The 14986-nt window shown below is 40.8% G+C and overlaps 1 protein-coding gene across 2 annotated transcripts; it reads right to left on the bottom strand.

Annotated features, from left to right (window-relative positions):
• Window positions 1-334: 334 nt before the first annotated feature.
• On the bottom strand, window positions 335-14464 carry dkk2 (dickkopf WNT signaling pathway inhibitor 2). 2 transcript variants are annotated; one of them, XM_041037241.1, is made up of 4 exons: window positions 13903-14464; window positions 5266-5419; window positions 4616-4747; window positions 335-3381 (listed from the first exon to the last, which is right to left on the bottom strand). In XM_041037241.1, the coding sequence occupies exons 1-4, from the start codon at window positions 14104-14106 to the stop codon at window positions 3131-3133; spliced, it is 741 nt and encodes a 246-aa protein (XP_040893175.1). In that variant the 5' UTR covers window positions 14107-14464; the 3' UTR covers window positions 335-3130. The 2 variants fall into 2 exon arrangements, with proteins under 2 accessions (XP_040893175.1, XP_040893176.1); XM_041037242.1 differs by having other exon boundaries at window positions 5266-5416.
• Between the last annotated feature and the right edge of the window lie 522 nt (window positions 14465-14986).

The following is a 14986-nucleotide window of genomic DNA, read 5'->3' as shown; positions in this document are numbered from 1 at the left end:
AGTTTTGCTAACAAAGTGGTCTCTGGAAGAGCTTTCGGAACACATTGCCCCATGCTCTGAAGTGGTGAAGACAGTGATCACATTGAACAATGTCATTAAGTGTTCCCAAATTTCTATATAATCATATTCTACTTAGAAGATGCAACAAAAAAACTTAAGTGGTCTCTACCTAACAAAACATTTCCTGCACATTTGCTGTAAGAAGAAGTATATCAAAGCATTTTGTCCATACATCACATCTGCAATGCATCAGGCCATAATGGCTCTTATGAAGTCTTATTTGTACTCATGAAATCATGAAAAATATCAAATGCAGACACAGTTAGTTGGTGGTTTTAGTGAACCTTGAACTGTTTCAGGATTTATTGCATCAGTCCATCTCCAAAATACATTTTAAACTGTGATCATTTCAGCTTGGATTAGATGGTCAGCTGACACAGTAGCATTTAATCTCACAAATATTTTTACTTTTTAAAGCTCAGTTAACTTTTATCATGCTTAAGCACTGCAAGCTACTTGCTAAACTGATATGGTTTTAATGTAATAAAAAAAATAATATTTTTTTCAAAACATACCCAATTCGTCTCAAAGAAGATGAGCCTAGCTGAGTTTTAAAAGAGCATTACATTCTTTATAATTGTTTTTTTTTCCATTTTTTAACTTTGATTGTTGTTTGTAGTCATGAACATGAAAAACTTTGACTGCTTTTAGTAGTTTTTTGATGAGTGGGTCCCTATTTTTTACACATATACAGTATATATTCCTGCCCGTGGTTTCACATTATTCTGCTGATCTATGATCAACGATTGTAACATGCAAAGAAACTTAGCAGTGTGCCAACAAAACACAAGGAAGAAGAACTGCAACTGTTAGCAAGAAAACATGGATGTAAACAATGTAAACTGTTCAAAAAGGAATTGCATTCAACAGGCTTGTTATTCCTCAAGGATGCACACAATGTGTTGTGTTTAGTAACACTAAACATAAGCATAACTTTGTTTGTTTACAGGAAAACTCCACAGGGCACCTTTAAGATCTGAAACCAAGTTTTTAGGGGCTTTAATGTTGATGTTATGAAAAGAAGCAGGTGAAGCAGCTGATGTCAAGTGACATTTGGCGTGTCTGAAACAAACCCTGTGAGCTTTTTATAAATTTAATTTTATTATTGTAAGTGTTAATATAATGAATAATGTATATATATTTTTAATCTTACCATGGTTTTACTTCCTGTCTCACATTCTAAAAATCCAACACAAGAAGCAACACAATGAGAAATAACAAGTCCTTTTGTAACCAGTGATACAAAATACATTCTTTTATTCATTCATCATTGTAAATACACAAAAGAAATCAATGGGAAGTATTCACACAAGCAATATTTAGTGGGATATAAATCTTGAAACCATTTACACACCATTTACACAAACTATTTTGGAAATTAATGTGCTTTTCTTTCTTTTAAGAACTATCCTTTCGGCGTATCTAGTTTGTAACATTAGTCAAAGCTATCTATGCCTTTCCCCTCTTGTCTATACACACAGCTTTAATCATTACTACATTATTTTGAATTAGTCCAACTGTGCTGATCCTGTCTCATCTCTTTACTCTTCTCACCTAGATCATTTTGCTGTAATGTTTAAGATTCATACAGTATTTTTATTATATGTACATGATATACATTGATTCTTAAATACATTTTCATTGTCTCCAATCTATTTACAATATAAGAGCTTATTGATATTTTTATATGGTTACAAAATGTGTGTACTTTATGCTCTAAAAACATTAAAGCAAAAGGAGGCAAATGTGATATTATATTGACTATGTGGATAACAAGTGGTTGTTTAAAGGAGTGGTACCGATAAAAGCGTTGCTTCACCTCCAGTACAACAGAAGACTGAACGGTATTTCATGAGAACAAAGTATGCAGTCATATTTGAAAAAAACAGAAAAATATACAAGGCCGTGTGCCATCAACAAAATGTTGATTCAAACTGCAATTCTCTTTGAAAACATCAGGTTTATGGAGCGTTTTTGTAACTCTAATCAATCTTCTCACGTCTCCATTCCTACTGGCTTTGTAAATGGAAAAAATTGCACTTCCATCGTATCCTTGAATCCTGTTCATGTGATTGGAAAAGCAGAACCATTCTGGGTCTAGTATCGGAACCGCTAAGTCTGCAGCAGAGCGCTACCTCAGAGCAAACTGTTTTAACCCACACAGTTGTATCACAATAGATTGCAGCTGCATCTGACAGATCAAACAAGACTTCCACAACGGACACAATACTTCATCTCCCTTCTTGTGGCTAAAAATCGGGGCAAGGAGCTGATTCCCCAGATGAAACTCATCACTCTAATGTAAATGTTCTTTCATTCTTCACACAAGTCGAGCACTGGTTTGAACAGTGTATGCAATTAGATCCTCACATGATGTGACCAGTATTTATGGGGTCTGGACATTTTCACTGCTTGTGAATGTCTTGTATAGCAATAGCTGAATTCTTCACGACTTAAACAATGTGATACTGAAAACTGACAAAAGAGACAACACATCAAGACAAAATTCACATCCAGTAGTGAAACAACATATTACACATCTGTTTTATTAAACAAATGGACTTTGGACTTTGTTAAAGAAGGTACTGCAGTAAAAATATGGCTTCTATGTAAATAGTCTACCTGTCTTATTGTTATAAACTGAAGCACGATGAAAGACTGCTACGTCTGCTGCCTCCATCTTGAAAAGGTCCACGCCTATCACAGCATCTACTGGCTAACTGTGTGGCTCCCTGAATGCCATTGAAAATGTGTAAAGAGTTTGCTGTATTTGTGAGCAAACACACCATGAGCTCTATGATCTCGCAAAGCTGCGAGGTGTATGTGTGCGTGTGTGATGGTGCGTGTTTGTATGTGGGTGCAGGGATGGACCACTCACAGCAAACACATTAAAGCATTCCCATTCGCTCTGCGCTTGCTGAATAGCGAGCTTGAACCCACACAGTCTGCTCTGTCTCTTGTTAGTCTCTGTCTTTTACTCCTTTTCATTACAGCCACAACCCATCCTTTAAAAAACTTTCACTGGCAGATGGAGACAGAGGCCTCTATGCCGACAGCAGCTGCCTCCGCTTCAGATCTTCTGGCACATGTGGAGCCTGGACTTGGACGAGGAGGTGGCGTCTTTCCACACCTTGCAGGAGAGGCCCTTGGCACAGTCACAGCGCTGGAAGATCTCCAGGCCGTGAGAGCCTTTCTTCCTCTGCTTGGTGCACACCTCTCCCTGCCTCAGCACCGGCTTGCAGATTTTGGTCCAGAAATGGCGGGCACAGCAGTGGCCCTCCGAGCAGTCGGATGAGCGCAGGCAAGCGTCACCCTCGTGTCCTAATAGAGGAACAGTACTGATCAGTGGTGGACCAGCCAGCAACAAGCTACATATCAAACTGGCATATCTCTACTTGGAAAACCAGAAACAAATGCTTCATCAGAGACACCCACAAGAAATTGTAAACCATCCAGCATCTTGGTGTTTGCTCTATAGTGTTTCAGTTATAAAAGAAAAGAAATGTTCATTAAGCTGTTATGTTTTCCATACAGGCAAGCATAGCAACCTTTCCCTCACATTTCTGTTCAGATTGCGTGTGTGGCCATGTCAGGGACAAAGGAAATAACATGAAGCTTTCAACACGAATCAAGCAAACAATTTGCTTATTCTGTATATTAACCATTTACTCCCATCTGGTCTAAGTCTGATATTCTTGGCAGTCGATCAGCATTACTCCAGTGAATTAATAATTAGTACAATTTAGTAATGCAGGTGTTTTTTGTTTTTTTTCTGTGAAGCATTTTTAAAAGTATATCAGGTCTTGCCAAAGGCTGCTTTAGCACTCAAACCAGTCCTCCTGTATCCCTGACAAAACCACACTTTCCCGTCAGCATGATGGACTGCTAAGCCTGACTGTTTGTGCATTCCGTTAACGCCATTGATTCTGCGGGTGGATTTTTCTCAAGCAGACACTTGCGTAAGGCCATTATAATGTAATAATGTTTAAGGAGAGGGAGTGAGTCAAGCACAAATAAAAGTAAATGGCCTTATTTATAGTAACTTTAAATGGTACTGCTATTTTGACACTGATTTTAGTATTACAGCCTGCTGTCTGGGGGGTGCATTGGAGTTGAGTAATTTAAGTGTCTCATTAAATGTATTGCTTTATGGATAGGCGCTTACATTACCTTAAATCAGGTGACATGAGCGCTAAGCAGGGGGCTGAGTGAGTTATGAGCTATAATTGTGCCAAATCTGCATTCTGTGGTTTTCACTTGTGTACCACACAATATGTGCTGTCAGTGTAAGTGTTTGTACGGCTTTATGTAGGTGCAGAAACAGCAGGGCATTGTGGTTTCTTCTAGGCTCCCCATGCTGTGCTTTGGGCTCACAGACACTGACATATGAGCAGAGGGATAATTATCAACATAGTTTGTGGACTGGCATCGTCAATGATCTCTGTAGGACATGCAGACAGTGAACAAGACAACAGTGTGACAGTGTTCAAAGATGGTAGGGTTTCTGGTGGACATGTTTTAAACATAACATCAGAGATATGCAGTCAGGTCTTACCTTTAAGAGAATGCTTAGCATGTGCTTTGCCACTCTTTCTCCAGTTGTGGTCTTTAGTGGAGAGTTTGTTGTGCTCAGATAATACTGAGATGTGAGGTGAGAGCACACTCTCAGAGATGGGGACACAAATATCTACAGACAGAAAAAAAGAGGAGAAAAGTAGAAACCATCAGAGAAACAGAAACATATTTGTTGGGACTTTTTAGGAACTAACCACCCGTCACTGTGTGCAGCTACACCATGTCATTTAAAACCAAAGAACAAGTCCATTTTAGCAGAACCTCTCTGGCCTCTGCACACATACATACGTACACACACGCACATTCATGCCATTCACACTGTCTATTGCTAAAAAAAAAAAAAAAAAGGATCCTAACCTCTGGGCATCAATTTCATACAGTTCAACTATAGTTCAGGATTCTGTCTGAAAGCATGTGTTCAACATTATTTAAATGTATTGGCTCCCTCGTTTAGTCTCTAGGCTAGATACTGTGGTATTGTTTGTTCGATGGCCTAAAACAGGCCACTTTTTCCAGAATACTTGAACACAAGACAAGAAATCAACATTTTTAATTGTACCCTGCTGTCACAATATAACTAAGACTGGCATTCACTAAAATTGCATGTGTGTGCATGTGTCAGATGCGTACAGTTGCTGCAGCGGTTCCCTGAACAGCACATGGCATCTCGATGGCAGCGCTTCTTCCTCCTGCGGCAGGTGAGGCAGCGAGAGGGTGCCTGTTGAGGGCTGTGGCAGTAGCTGCCCACAGAGCACTCCTTATCGTTGCTGCATGGATACACCTGCTGAGGAAAAGATGCATTTGGTTGACTTGTTTTGTGAAAGAAACTACATTGCATGAGCCGATATTCATCTCAACAAAAGTGTGGTTAGAGTGCATCATTTCAGTGACATCAGACTTTAAAATCAACAGTATGAACCACTCATTCAAAATCTAAAATTCGTAAACTCACAGGTTACATTTTTAGGAATGTATGGTGCCTGATATAACATTACATTGGTGAGGTAGTATTTGCCACACATCTCTGAGTTTCTTAGTAAGAATCTGAAGTGCTGTGCTGGCAAACCTGTTTTATTTGTGCATAATATAGGCTGCAGTCATGTCTTGTTTCATTTTTGTGGCTTTACAGTTTCAGACCAGCAGGACATGTTCAAAAGTTTGGGTAAGGATGAGAGTGATTTTCTTAATTATATCTGTAGGGTCGTTCTGTTCTCATTCAGAATGACACACATCAGGATGAAACTTTCTAGAAAGATGTCGTGGACTAGCTGATGAACACAACACTCCCATAGACACATCGACCCTGCAGTTCACTGTCAGACTGTTCGATATCTAATGTCATTACACTGTCTGTTTCTAATGGGCAATTAGCCTGGTCTTCGGATGTCAATTTAATGGGTCACCTTCCCATACAAGGACATCAGTGTCCGTCAAATTCTTGCCAAATTATCACACTTATCACCTGTTATTCTGTAGAAGAACTACTGTGAAAGGGGAGAAACACCTTGCAAACACCTACTCACACAGCCCAAACACAATCACAGCCTTTCTTCTAACTGAGGCACCACAGTTTCACGATCCAACTCAAGCTGCAAAATTCAAATTGCAGTGAGCAGTTAACAAGCAAAATAAAATACACGTTATGTTCCTGTTTATACGTCTTTGGAAAGACTCTGTCCCCTGAAAACCAGAGCACCACTGTAATCTCTGATGGTGCCTGGGTCCTGTCCTGGGTTAAAGTGCAAAATTTTGATTGGACCAACAAACAAGACGTGAGAAACACACAACTGCAAAAAACTTTAAATAAGTTTCAAGACAGAAATGTTCAGCTCTTGTAATGCTGAAGAAAAGCCATCAAGTTACTGCAAGACTTACTTTGTTTTTAATCAAACATTTCCCAACTCATTGTTTGAGACCTGCAAGTATCATTGGTCCCGGAAAGAGACACTGTTGAGTTTTCCAAATGTAGTTTTTGATGTTTTGAACATCAAAACCAAATGCCATTCTCCTTCATTTTATTTAATTGGTGGCAGTAGTCTTAGCAGCAGGAATCTTAAAAACCTCAGCAAATGAACCCAAAACTATCTGCATGGCTAGATACCATTGGGGGTAAGTGGGGAAATATGACTACAGGCTGTCGTCCCTCTGAGTCCAATTCTAGTGGACAACATGTTGTAGGAATTAACATGTCTTTCACTGGTGTGGTCGTGTTTTTTTGCAGGTCCCAGACAATGGAGCCATCAGAATTTCCAAACCAAGAAAAACCACTTCAGTTTCTCTCAATTTCTCTCAAAGTGTTCAGAGGCTTAATGAGTCTACAGACATAATTGAGGGGTAATTACTGTACCTAATCATACTCTTTTATAGTCAATTTGGATTTATTTTTTCTTTTTATGCTGAAAGTTTGAGACATATTCTGTAGTACAGCAAAGCACATGAGGAAAGTTCAGGTCATTTCCGAAAGTGCACTGAAATGACCACGCTAGAAAAACCACCACCTTACAAACATAACATCCGCTGTCCACAACAACACAAAGTACAATTAAAGCCAAGCTCATTTTTTCCATAACAAATGTGTACACCAATTGGAAGTTTTACTGGAACCGCTGTCTTGATATAATTCCTTGCACATGCAAGTGCTGTCGCTGGTAGACTTGGAGCAGGAGCAAAGAAGCTTGACATACATTGTATCACAAATCAAATGAACTCCTCAGACAAATGAAATAATGTCATAAATTTGCACTTAACTCATCCCTCTCCCTTAACTCAAGGGAGAGGGATGTTTTGAACAGCTGCAGGGAAGCATCAGTACTGTGGCTTGGGTCACAATAAAGGTCAGGAACCTGTGTTCCTCCAGTTGCTGAACATGTTTATCTTGAGCCATTTGCTTTGATTTCAAGGTATGAATATTACAACGGATGGACTGTGTTATCAGACATTTGCGCAACACAACACTTATTCCAATACGCAGATCAGTAAAAATGAGAAAGATATGGATTCTGACTGTGTAAATTATGTCCAGTGTGGACCGGCATCAGAACAAAATGTTTGGCTGGCAGACCACTGCCAGCACCACAACAACATTTAGCTGGCACTGCACTGACAGATCTGATTTATTGTGGCTTACCACAGACAAACATGGAACAATAAACATACGAGTGAACATGAAAGAGGCTTAAATCAGAGTAAAATCATTATAGCCACAATAAATAGCAAACTCCACTCAGGGTATAAAGGTCAGCTGAGAGAGGAGACCATGCCCAAAAGGACAGGAATAACTCCAAACATGAATGTAGACCACATGTTTAATTCAGCTCTCAAATATATGGATATTTCAGCACATTAGGAGTTGTTGCTCAAAGTCATAGTGCTTCAGAAAGTGAACAAGATTAGACTTGTTGGATGGATGCCATACTGACTTTCTCAGGCTGGAAACACATGGAGACAATGATACAACCTTGGAAAAATGAGCAGGAATATTGAGCTGAATGCTCATCCATCATTATGACAGATTCCCATGATGCAGATGCTTAATGTGTTGATGAAAGCAACAAAGCCCTGATGTTTGATGGATTCTAAATATTTCTTAATTACTGCAATGTTAAGAACTGTTCTCAGACTATTCAGAGGTCTTATTTTATGGGGGAAATCCACTGATTTTACGCAATCGGTTGAGGCGTTATGAGGAGCACTGGTGAGCCTGTAAAAATGCTTGTTTGATGTCTTTTCTGCATTTGAATGAGCTTTATAAAGTGTGATTAAGTAACCCTGGTGTTGTCATCAAAGTTATCTCAGCTTGAGTTAAAGACTAAAATTTTTTAACAAAAAGCTTACAAACCCATGGTGACATGGAATGACAGGAAGCAGGGCGAAACAGTTACGTTTGGTCTCTCCAAAGACAAAAAATATGCCTTCCAATCCCTCCATGTTTCTCATATTCCCAAATCTCTAAATAAACAGAAATGTAAATATGTATACTGATAATCTTAGCGATTTACATGGTATGAGTATTTTGTGAAGTACAATTTATTTGTTCGTCCAGTGCTTTAGTGCTGTATTTTTTGTCCAGCAACTCCAAACTGCGCTATCAGAGAAATATCTATATCACCTTGAACTATGGCTGTAATCACAGCTGAGGAGAGTAAAAATTCTGGAACTACAGTCTGAAGAAAAGTTCAAGAAAGAGTGGCAAGAGTTTTTTTCCTGACATTAAAAAAAATGTGCTGTTATCTCAGTATGATGACAAATGGGCCCAGCCACGTGCAGTAGTACTTTATACTACCTGCTCTGATTCCTATCTGTCTTTCTGGCCAGCAGACTTGGATCAATTACAGTGTATTGCGCATATGGAGGGGTGGGGGGGGGGGGTGGGGGGGGGTGGGTTAGAAGGAGAAGAAGAACGGGGCTCACCTCTTCCATCATGGCTCAAACCACAAGACAGCCCTTTGAAACCCAATGATACAAGGCTGACCCCCAAATCACAGCGGATAATCTCGTCTTATCTTGTCATGTTTTAAAATGCCTCATTCGCAACTTCTGAGAGACAGGGCTTCATTTGGATGCATCTCTTTCATCTCGCATCTTTTTTCTGTTGCTCCCTTATTTTTCCCCAGACAGCTTTTGCACACAAAAGCGTAGCCTTGGATCCTGCGCAGGAAGTGGGCTGAGAACTGTGTACTCTGCAGCCTCTCTTGGTATGCTGGCGAGACGATAAAGACAGAGACAGACAGAGAGCCATAAGGGAAGCCCCCGGCCCTGTCTCGTGCTGCTTTCGTGCTGGTGAAGCGCCGTGACTTTGAAGAGGAAACTTAAATGTGCGGGAGCAACAATCTACAAGGGATTTACTACAGGATATACTGGGCTTTGAACCCTCGCCCCTGGTTTCAGGATCCCTTATTTACCTCTGTACAGTCATTCCAAAGTGCTGATATAATTTGATAGAAGTGCCCTGTAATGCATAAAATAACACAAAGAATGTTTCTTCTGCTTAGTTGAAGTGTGAGGGCTTAAAATTTAGGGACAGACTAAAAATAATTGGGAAAGCATTGAATCACTTTGCAAAGAAACAAGACTGTTTTTCCAGGGACAAACAATGTGGGCCACCAATGCACACGTTAATAAAACCCAAGACAGAGCTGCTGTTCTCTGCAAATAACGAAGTTCACCTTCATGAACTGTGGAACTTTAGAAAGATGCCCTTTTATTTTGTTATTAACTACACTGTAAAGGAAGGATGAAAAAAGATAAATTCAAGGGGAAAAAAATATAAAAGATGCTTCCTTGCTCTCCTAAAAAGTCTGCCCTCAGGCGCCTCTGTCCCCTCGAACACCCTAATAAATTTCATGCAATCCTGTACCATTTCTACATGGAAGGATACTACCAGAGTAACAAGATAGAGTGTTTAATAAATGCTGTACTTCCATTGATTTTCCCTAAGAAACAAAGCACAGAAAATTACATTAAAGCTAAAGTAAAGGACTCCTTCACACATTTGCAGCACATCCACTGCACTCTGTGTTGTGATTGCACTTGACCTTCGGAGATCAAGCATGTAACCTGAAACTGTGAATGGTGTTAATGAGTGGCAGAGACCTTACAGAGTCAAATAAACGATGTCACCGAATAAACAAACTTCATATGCCCTCAAAGCACAGACAGCCTGTATCAGATAACATAGGGATGTCTGCACACAAGTCACTCTTACAAACCATGTCTTCAAACACAGCTTGGCGTCTTTCATCACTCAAAACACATGTGTTTATGGGCATGTCCCTTTGAGCGCTAGAACCCAAAGTCTCCAAAAACTAGACCTTCCTTAAGTTAAGTATACATTCTGAGTTGATCTTATTCATCGGACGTGAAGAAAGGCACACAGTCACCCTACGTGACTGCCCTCTTCAAAGACTATCAAAGGAAAGGGGAAAGCTCTTGATGGTAAATGTAGGAGGTGTGCTGCTCTGAAAGGTGTAATCCTGTGGAATGAGAGGTGCATGGGTCTCCTCTCTCATTAACAGGTCCAATTGCAGTAAAAGAGGTCGCCATAGGAGGCCCCTAATGACTCCAATGCAGGGCCCTCACAGTGCCCAAGGGACCCACAGACTGGAAAGGCCACAGGACAAGAGACTGAAGTCCAAACTAAGCTGAGCGCTAACAAGCAGTCACACCTCTCGCTGCCTTTTCTCTCTCTCTTTCTCAGCTCATTAGGATCGCTAAACAGTCATTTTAGGTTAGAGAGGGGACGTAGCAGGGCTGAGAGAGAGAAAGGACGTGGCTGTACTTTTTATAGGCAGAGCCCTCAGAGATTGCTTGTTAAAGTGATCTCTGCGTTGGATTAAATAAAGCAACTAGTTAAGGCTGAATGACCAGCTGCTGATGTTTTACAGACATGTACTGCATGAATGCAGCCACGCTGTCGGTTCCCTTGTGGGTTCAGAGGTTACAGTGGTGAGCAATGCCTGCCCGTGCTATCCATTTCTGTTGGTTCCCTTCCAAGAAGCCAACAGTGCCACCCACGAGCGCCGGCTGTCAAGGTCTTGGAGGTTTTGGTTTTGTCGGTTTTACTCTACTCAGGCTGATGTGAAAAGGGTGAGACAACGGGAAAACACTTAGCAGTTTACTCTGACTCAACGCCATGGGATAGCCAAAACCTGACCCTGGTTTCTGAGTGATTAATATGACCCTTATCGCCAAACGTTGTCAGCAGCTACAGGAAATAAAAGCACATTAAGCTGTCAAATGCTTCCTACAACCGAGGGGCTTCAACCAGCGTTTCTAATCTGATGGATAAAACACCAAATTACACCCTTGTTTCCTGCTGCCGCGGCTCGTCTCTGCAGGGTGGCTGGACTCTCTCCCTCGATAATTTGCTACATTTGAGAGTAAGCCAATGAGGGCAGTTTATTGGCAGATTTTTTTTTGTGATTTTCTGCACTTTTCTTTAAATGTCGGTAGACTTCAGGCCCCAAAACAGCTGCCTCACACCATGTAAAAATGCTGTCTATTCTTGTGCTTGACTACGGATTGACGAGGGAATAGTAGAAAAATAAAAAGAGTTTTAGAAAATGGCCATGGTTTTGAATTATTCTCATAACTGACAATCTCACAATCACTTACATCCTGAACCCACTGAAAACTCTCCAGAGGTGTAATAATCTGCCAACAATTCCTCACCAACTGTAAGAACTCAGCAGCATGACAGCTGGACCATAAATCTACTTGTAGGATACTGGCACAGAGGTTTCCCATAATGCAGATGCAGAGAAATTTGAGTTGATAGACGTCCATTTTCCAAACTTACACCCAAGACTTAATCAGCAGTAATTCACTTCACAAATGCAGACGGAGATGAAAATGTGCTGGGGTGCCTACTGTGAACCACTTTAGAAAGAGAATGACTCAGTAATTGCATTCATGTCCCTATTAAGAAAGCTGAGCAGTATCCTTGTAATAATTTCTAAAGTGAATCTATGCCACACGTTGCCATTACAACCTCACAAAGAGGGCAGACTTGTTTTCTTTGATTTATTCTGCTCATAAATGGCCACAGCATGATGAGATAGAGGGTCAGTGTAGTTTGCCTGCCAGCATCAAGCCACATATCTGGCCAATGCTGAGCTGTGGCTGTTACAACTCTAGAAAATCTCCTGGTAAAACAACATATACACACACATATACGTATATATCCCCTCCTGCCATAAGTGCTATTAACAGTCTTCATTTGGACACACTTCACTGTACACCACGACGTTTTACTTTTATAACAGTATGGTGGTCTCTGCACACATATATTGTTTCCCCTAAGTCCGCCCTTCCAAACCGCTCCATATTATTGCAATGGCAAAGATGTAAGCAGGCGTTCAAATTGAGGTCTGGCAGTGTTGCTTGAGGTTGGATCTCCACACTCCACAGAGAAGAGAAAGTGGCTTTTCCATAATTTTCTTCTGTCTGAGCTGGATGTCAGAGCGCTGCTCTCAGCATTGCACACTTCACAGATATCCAATGCTATCACTGGTGCAAGTGATATTACAGACGGTTGAAGCGGCCCAATCTAAACATAAGTGAGTGTTAAATCTAGAGGGCAAGTCCATCAGGCAAAAGAAAAATGTTCAAAAAGAAATGACAAGAGTAATTAGCTGTTTCATTGAGCTGATGTACACACTGACTGCTGTGGGAGATGTGCTGGAGATGTGGCAGTGCCATCTGCTGCTCAGAAAGATAGTGTGAGACATGAACAGCATCTCTTAGGTCAATAACCACACTCCTATGTGTTTGATTAAAACGTACGGTTAGTGGTGATCTTTTCAGTAAATCAACATTTCACCGAGATGAAGGCCTGTTGCTTTTTGCCAGTTTTTTGTTTGACTGATGTGTCATGTTTATTTTCCACACTGATATCAGTTTTCCAAACCCCTTTCAAAAACTAAACTAAAACATCCACTTCTCTGAGAAATGATTGGGTCCATGGGGAACTTTGCTTTAGCAGCCAAGCAATGAAGGTAGAGTTCTAATTCCTCGCTTGATAAAAATTACTCATAATATTCGCAACTTTCTACATTTACCAGAATGAAAGCTGCCAAATCTTTAACACTTTGATCCCACGTTTGCGCTGTCAAACTACAGTAATATGGCACTTTGTTGAAACAGCAGGAATTGATAACTCTTTGAGTGGGTATTAAGTGGTTGGTAAGAGTATCCCTCAGAGGCCCCACAGAAAGAATCTCATAATCCCAGCAAGCGTCTGGACCACTTTAATGACACTTAGACCCAGACAGAAAATTACCCCAAGTGTTAACTTTTTCTCACATTTCTGTTGGCATTAATGATTTACTGTGGAAGTGCGCTGCACCCGACTGTGGCGTCAGGTCTGAAAGGCAATTAGGGTTTATGAGGGGTCCAATCCCTGCAATTTCCAATAACGATTCACACGTGAGTTTTTTTTTTTTTTTATAATGGTGTAGGACTATTTTACTTATTCACCTCAAGAAACTCCATGGGCACAGTTTTCAATATGTGCCGCACAATTACGCACCTACACACACCTTTGTGTGTCAACGACCACCTCATGATTTAATATAAATGTAAAAGAAACTGTTCTCTTTCCTTGTCACGCGTATTAAAGTAAGCACTAATTTTGTAACTGACAAGTTATTATTTCCACTACTAATAAATTATTCTACTAGCGCTAATACATCTATTTCAGGTTGTGCGTAAATACTGGTCTAATCTATCCATTTCTAACTCCTCAGGTGGTTAGATCATTCAAATTACCTGCGAAAGGATGTTATGTTTCTTCGTGATCCCGCTGTGGACGGTGGCAGACCGGTTTGTAGCGGGTGTAGGTGTCTCTTCCAACAGAGCTGGCTTGATGGAGTTCGCCTTTGGGCGCGCCTCTGATACCTGGGATGTCCCCGTCCGTAGTGCAGCGACGAGAAACATCATAACACAGCATCTATTCCATGTAGAGACGAGCATCCTTGAAAAAAAAAAAATACTGAAATACCAAAAAAGGTAGAGTCGGTTGGAAAACCTGAACTTCGTGGCGCAAAAGACAAAGTTTCTCAATGAGAAGTGTGCGCCCTGGCAGTGTCCATGCGTCACGCCAGCCCGACTGCAGAACAGAGAGTAGTAGTGATGAGGCCAAGTTTTTGTTCCTGAAAATCAGATATTCAGAGGAGTGAATGCCATCGACACAGTTATCTGAAAACAGAGAGCCCAGTGTAGAAGGGAAACAATGAATAAGAGAATCTGTTAAAACGCTGATGCTCTGAGGGTCAGAAAGAAACTTGACAAGAGGTTTCCACTCTGCCTCTGACTGTGAGTGAGCACTTAGTCCTGCAGCCGGGTGTTTTATGATCTCGGATACTTTCTTTTTATAGGATTGTAATGAGTTTGCTTCCTCCGCCCCTATTCACAACTGACAAAGAATGAAACTGATCTGTGTGCGGCACTGCTGCTTGCGCATTGTCGTCTCGACACCGGCACCAGGAGCCCCGTTGGGAAAAAGCTATAAAATTATACACTGTGTATTTTAACTGGGCGCTTGACCCTTTTTACTGCGAGGCGGTTGGGCGCATAGGAAATGGGAAAAAAAGTCAGAGTTAGGCTGCTCTAAAGAGGGTTTGTAGGTAACGTGGAACATTTTTCCATAATCACAAGAATTAATCTGTGTTCCTGGGAAATTGTTTTACCTGTGTGCCTAAAAACGTAAAATATCCAACATATGTGAAAGCAAAAGCGCTTCGTCATTGTACCTGGGGTTAGGTTTGACACTGAAATGATGCTCTGACCAATGTGAAATGTAAATAAGAAGGATGCGGTTCAGGGTCCATTTAAGCAGCATTCCGGAATAACT

The sequence above is a fragment of the Toxotes jaculatrix genome, chromosome 4 (genome assembly GCF_017976425.1).
Source record: "Toxotes jaculatrix isolate fToxJac2 chromosome 4, fToxJac2.pri, whole genome shotgun sequence".
Lineage (NCBI taxonomy): Eukaryota > Metazoa > Chordata > Actinopteri > Toxotidae > Toxotes > Toxotes jaculatrix.
The sequence above is the reverse complement of the archived record's forward strand: the minus strand, read 5'-3'. Positions and strand labels throughout refer to the sequence as shown.

Excerpts from the sequence above, each read along its gene's own strand:
- dkk2 (XM_041037241.1), bottom strand. The coding sequence starts at position 14,106 with ATGCTCGTCTCTACATGGAATAGATGCTGTGTTATGATGTTTCTCGTC. Across the intron at positions 4,748-5,265 it reads AGGGAACCGCTGCAGCAACT|ATATTTGTGTCCCCATCTCT; the intron begins GTACGCATCTGA and ends TTCTGTCTGTAG. Across the intron at positions 3,382-4,615 it reads TGCTAAGCATTCTCTTAAAG|GACACGAGGGTGACGCTTGC; the intron begins GTAAGACCTGAC and ends TTCCTCTATTAG.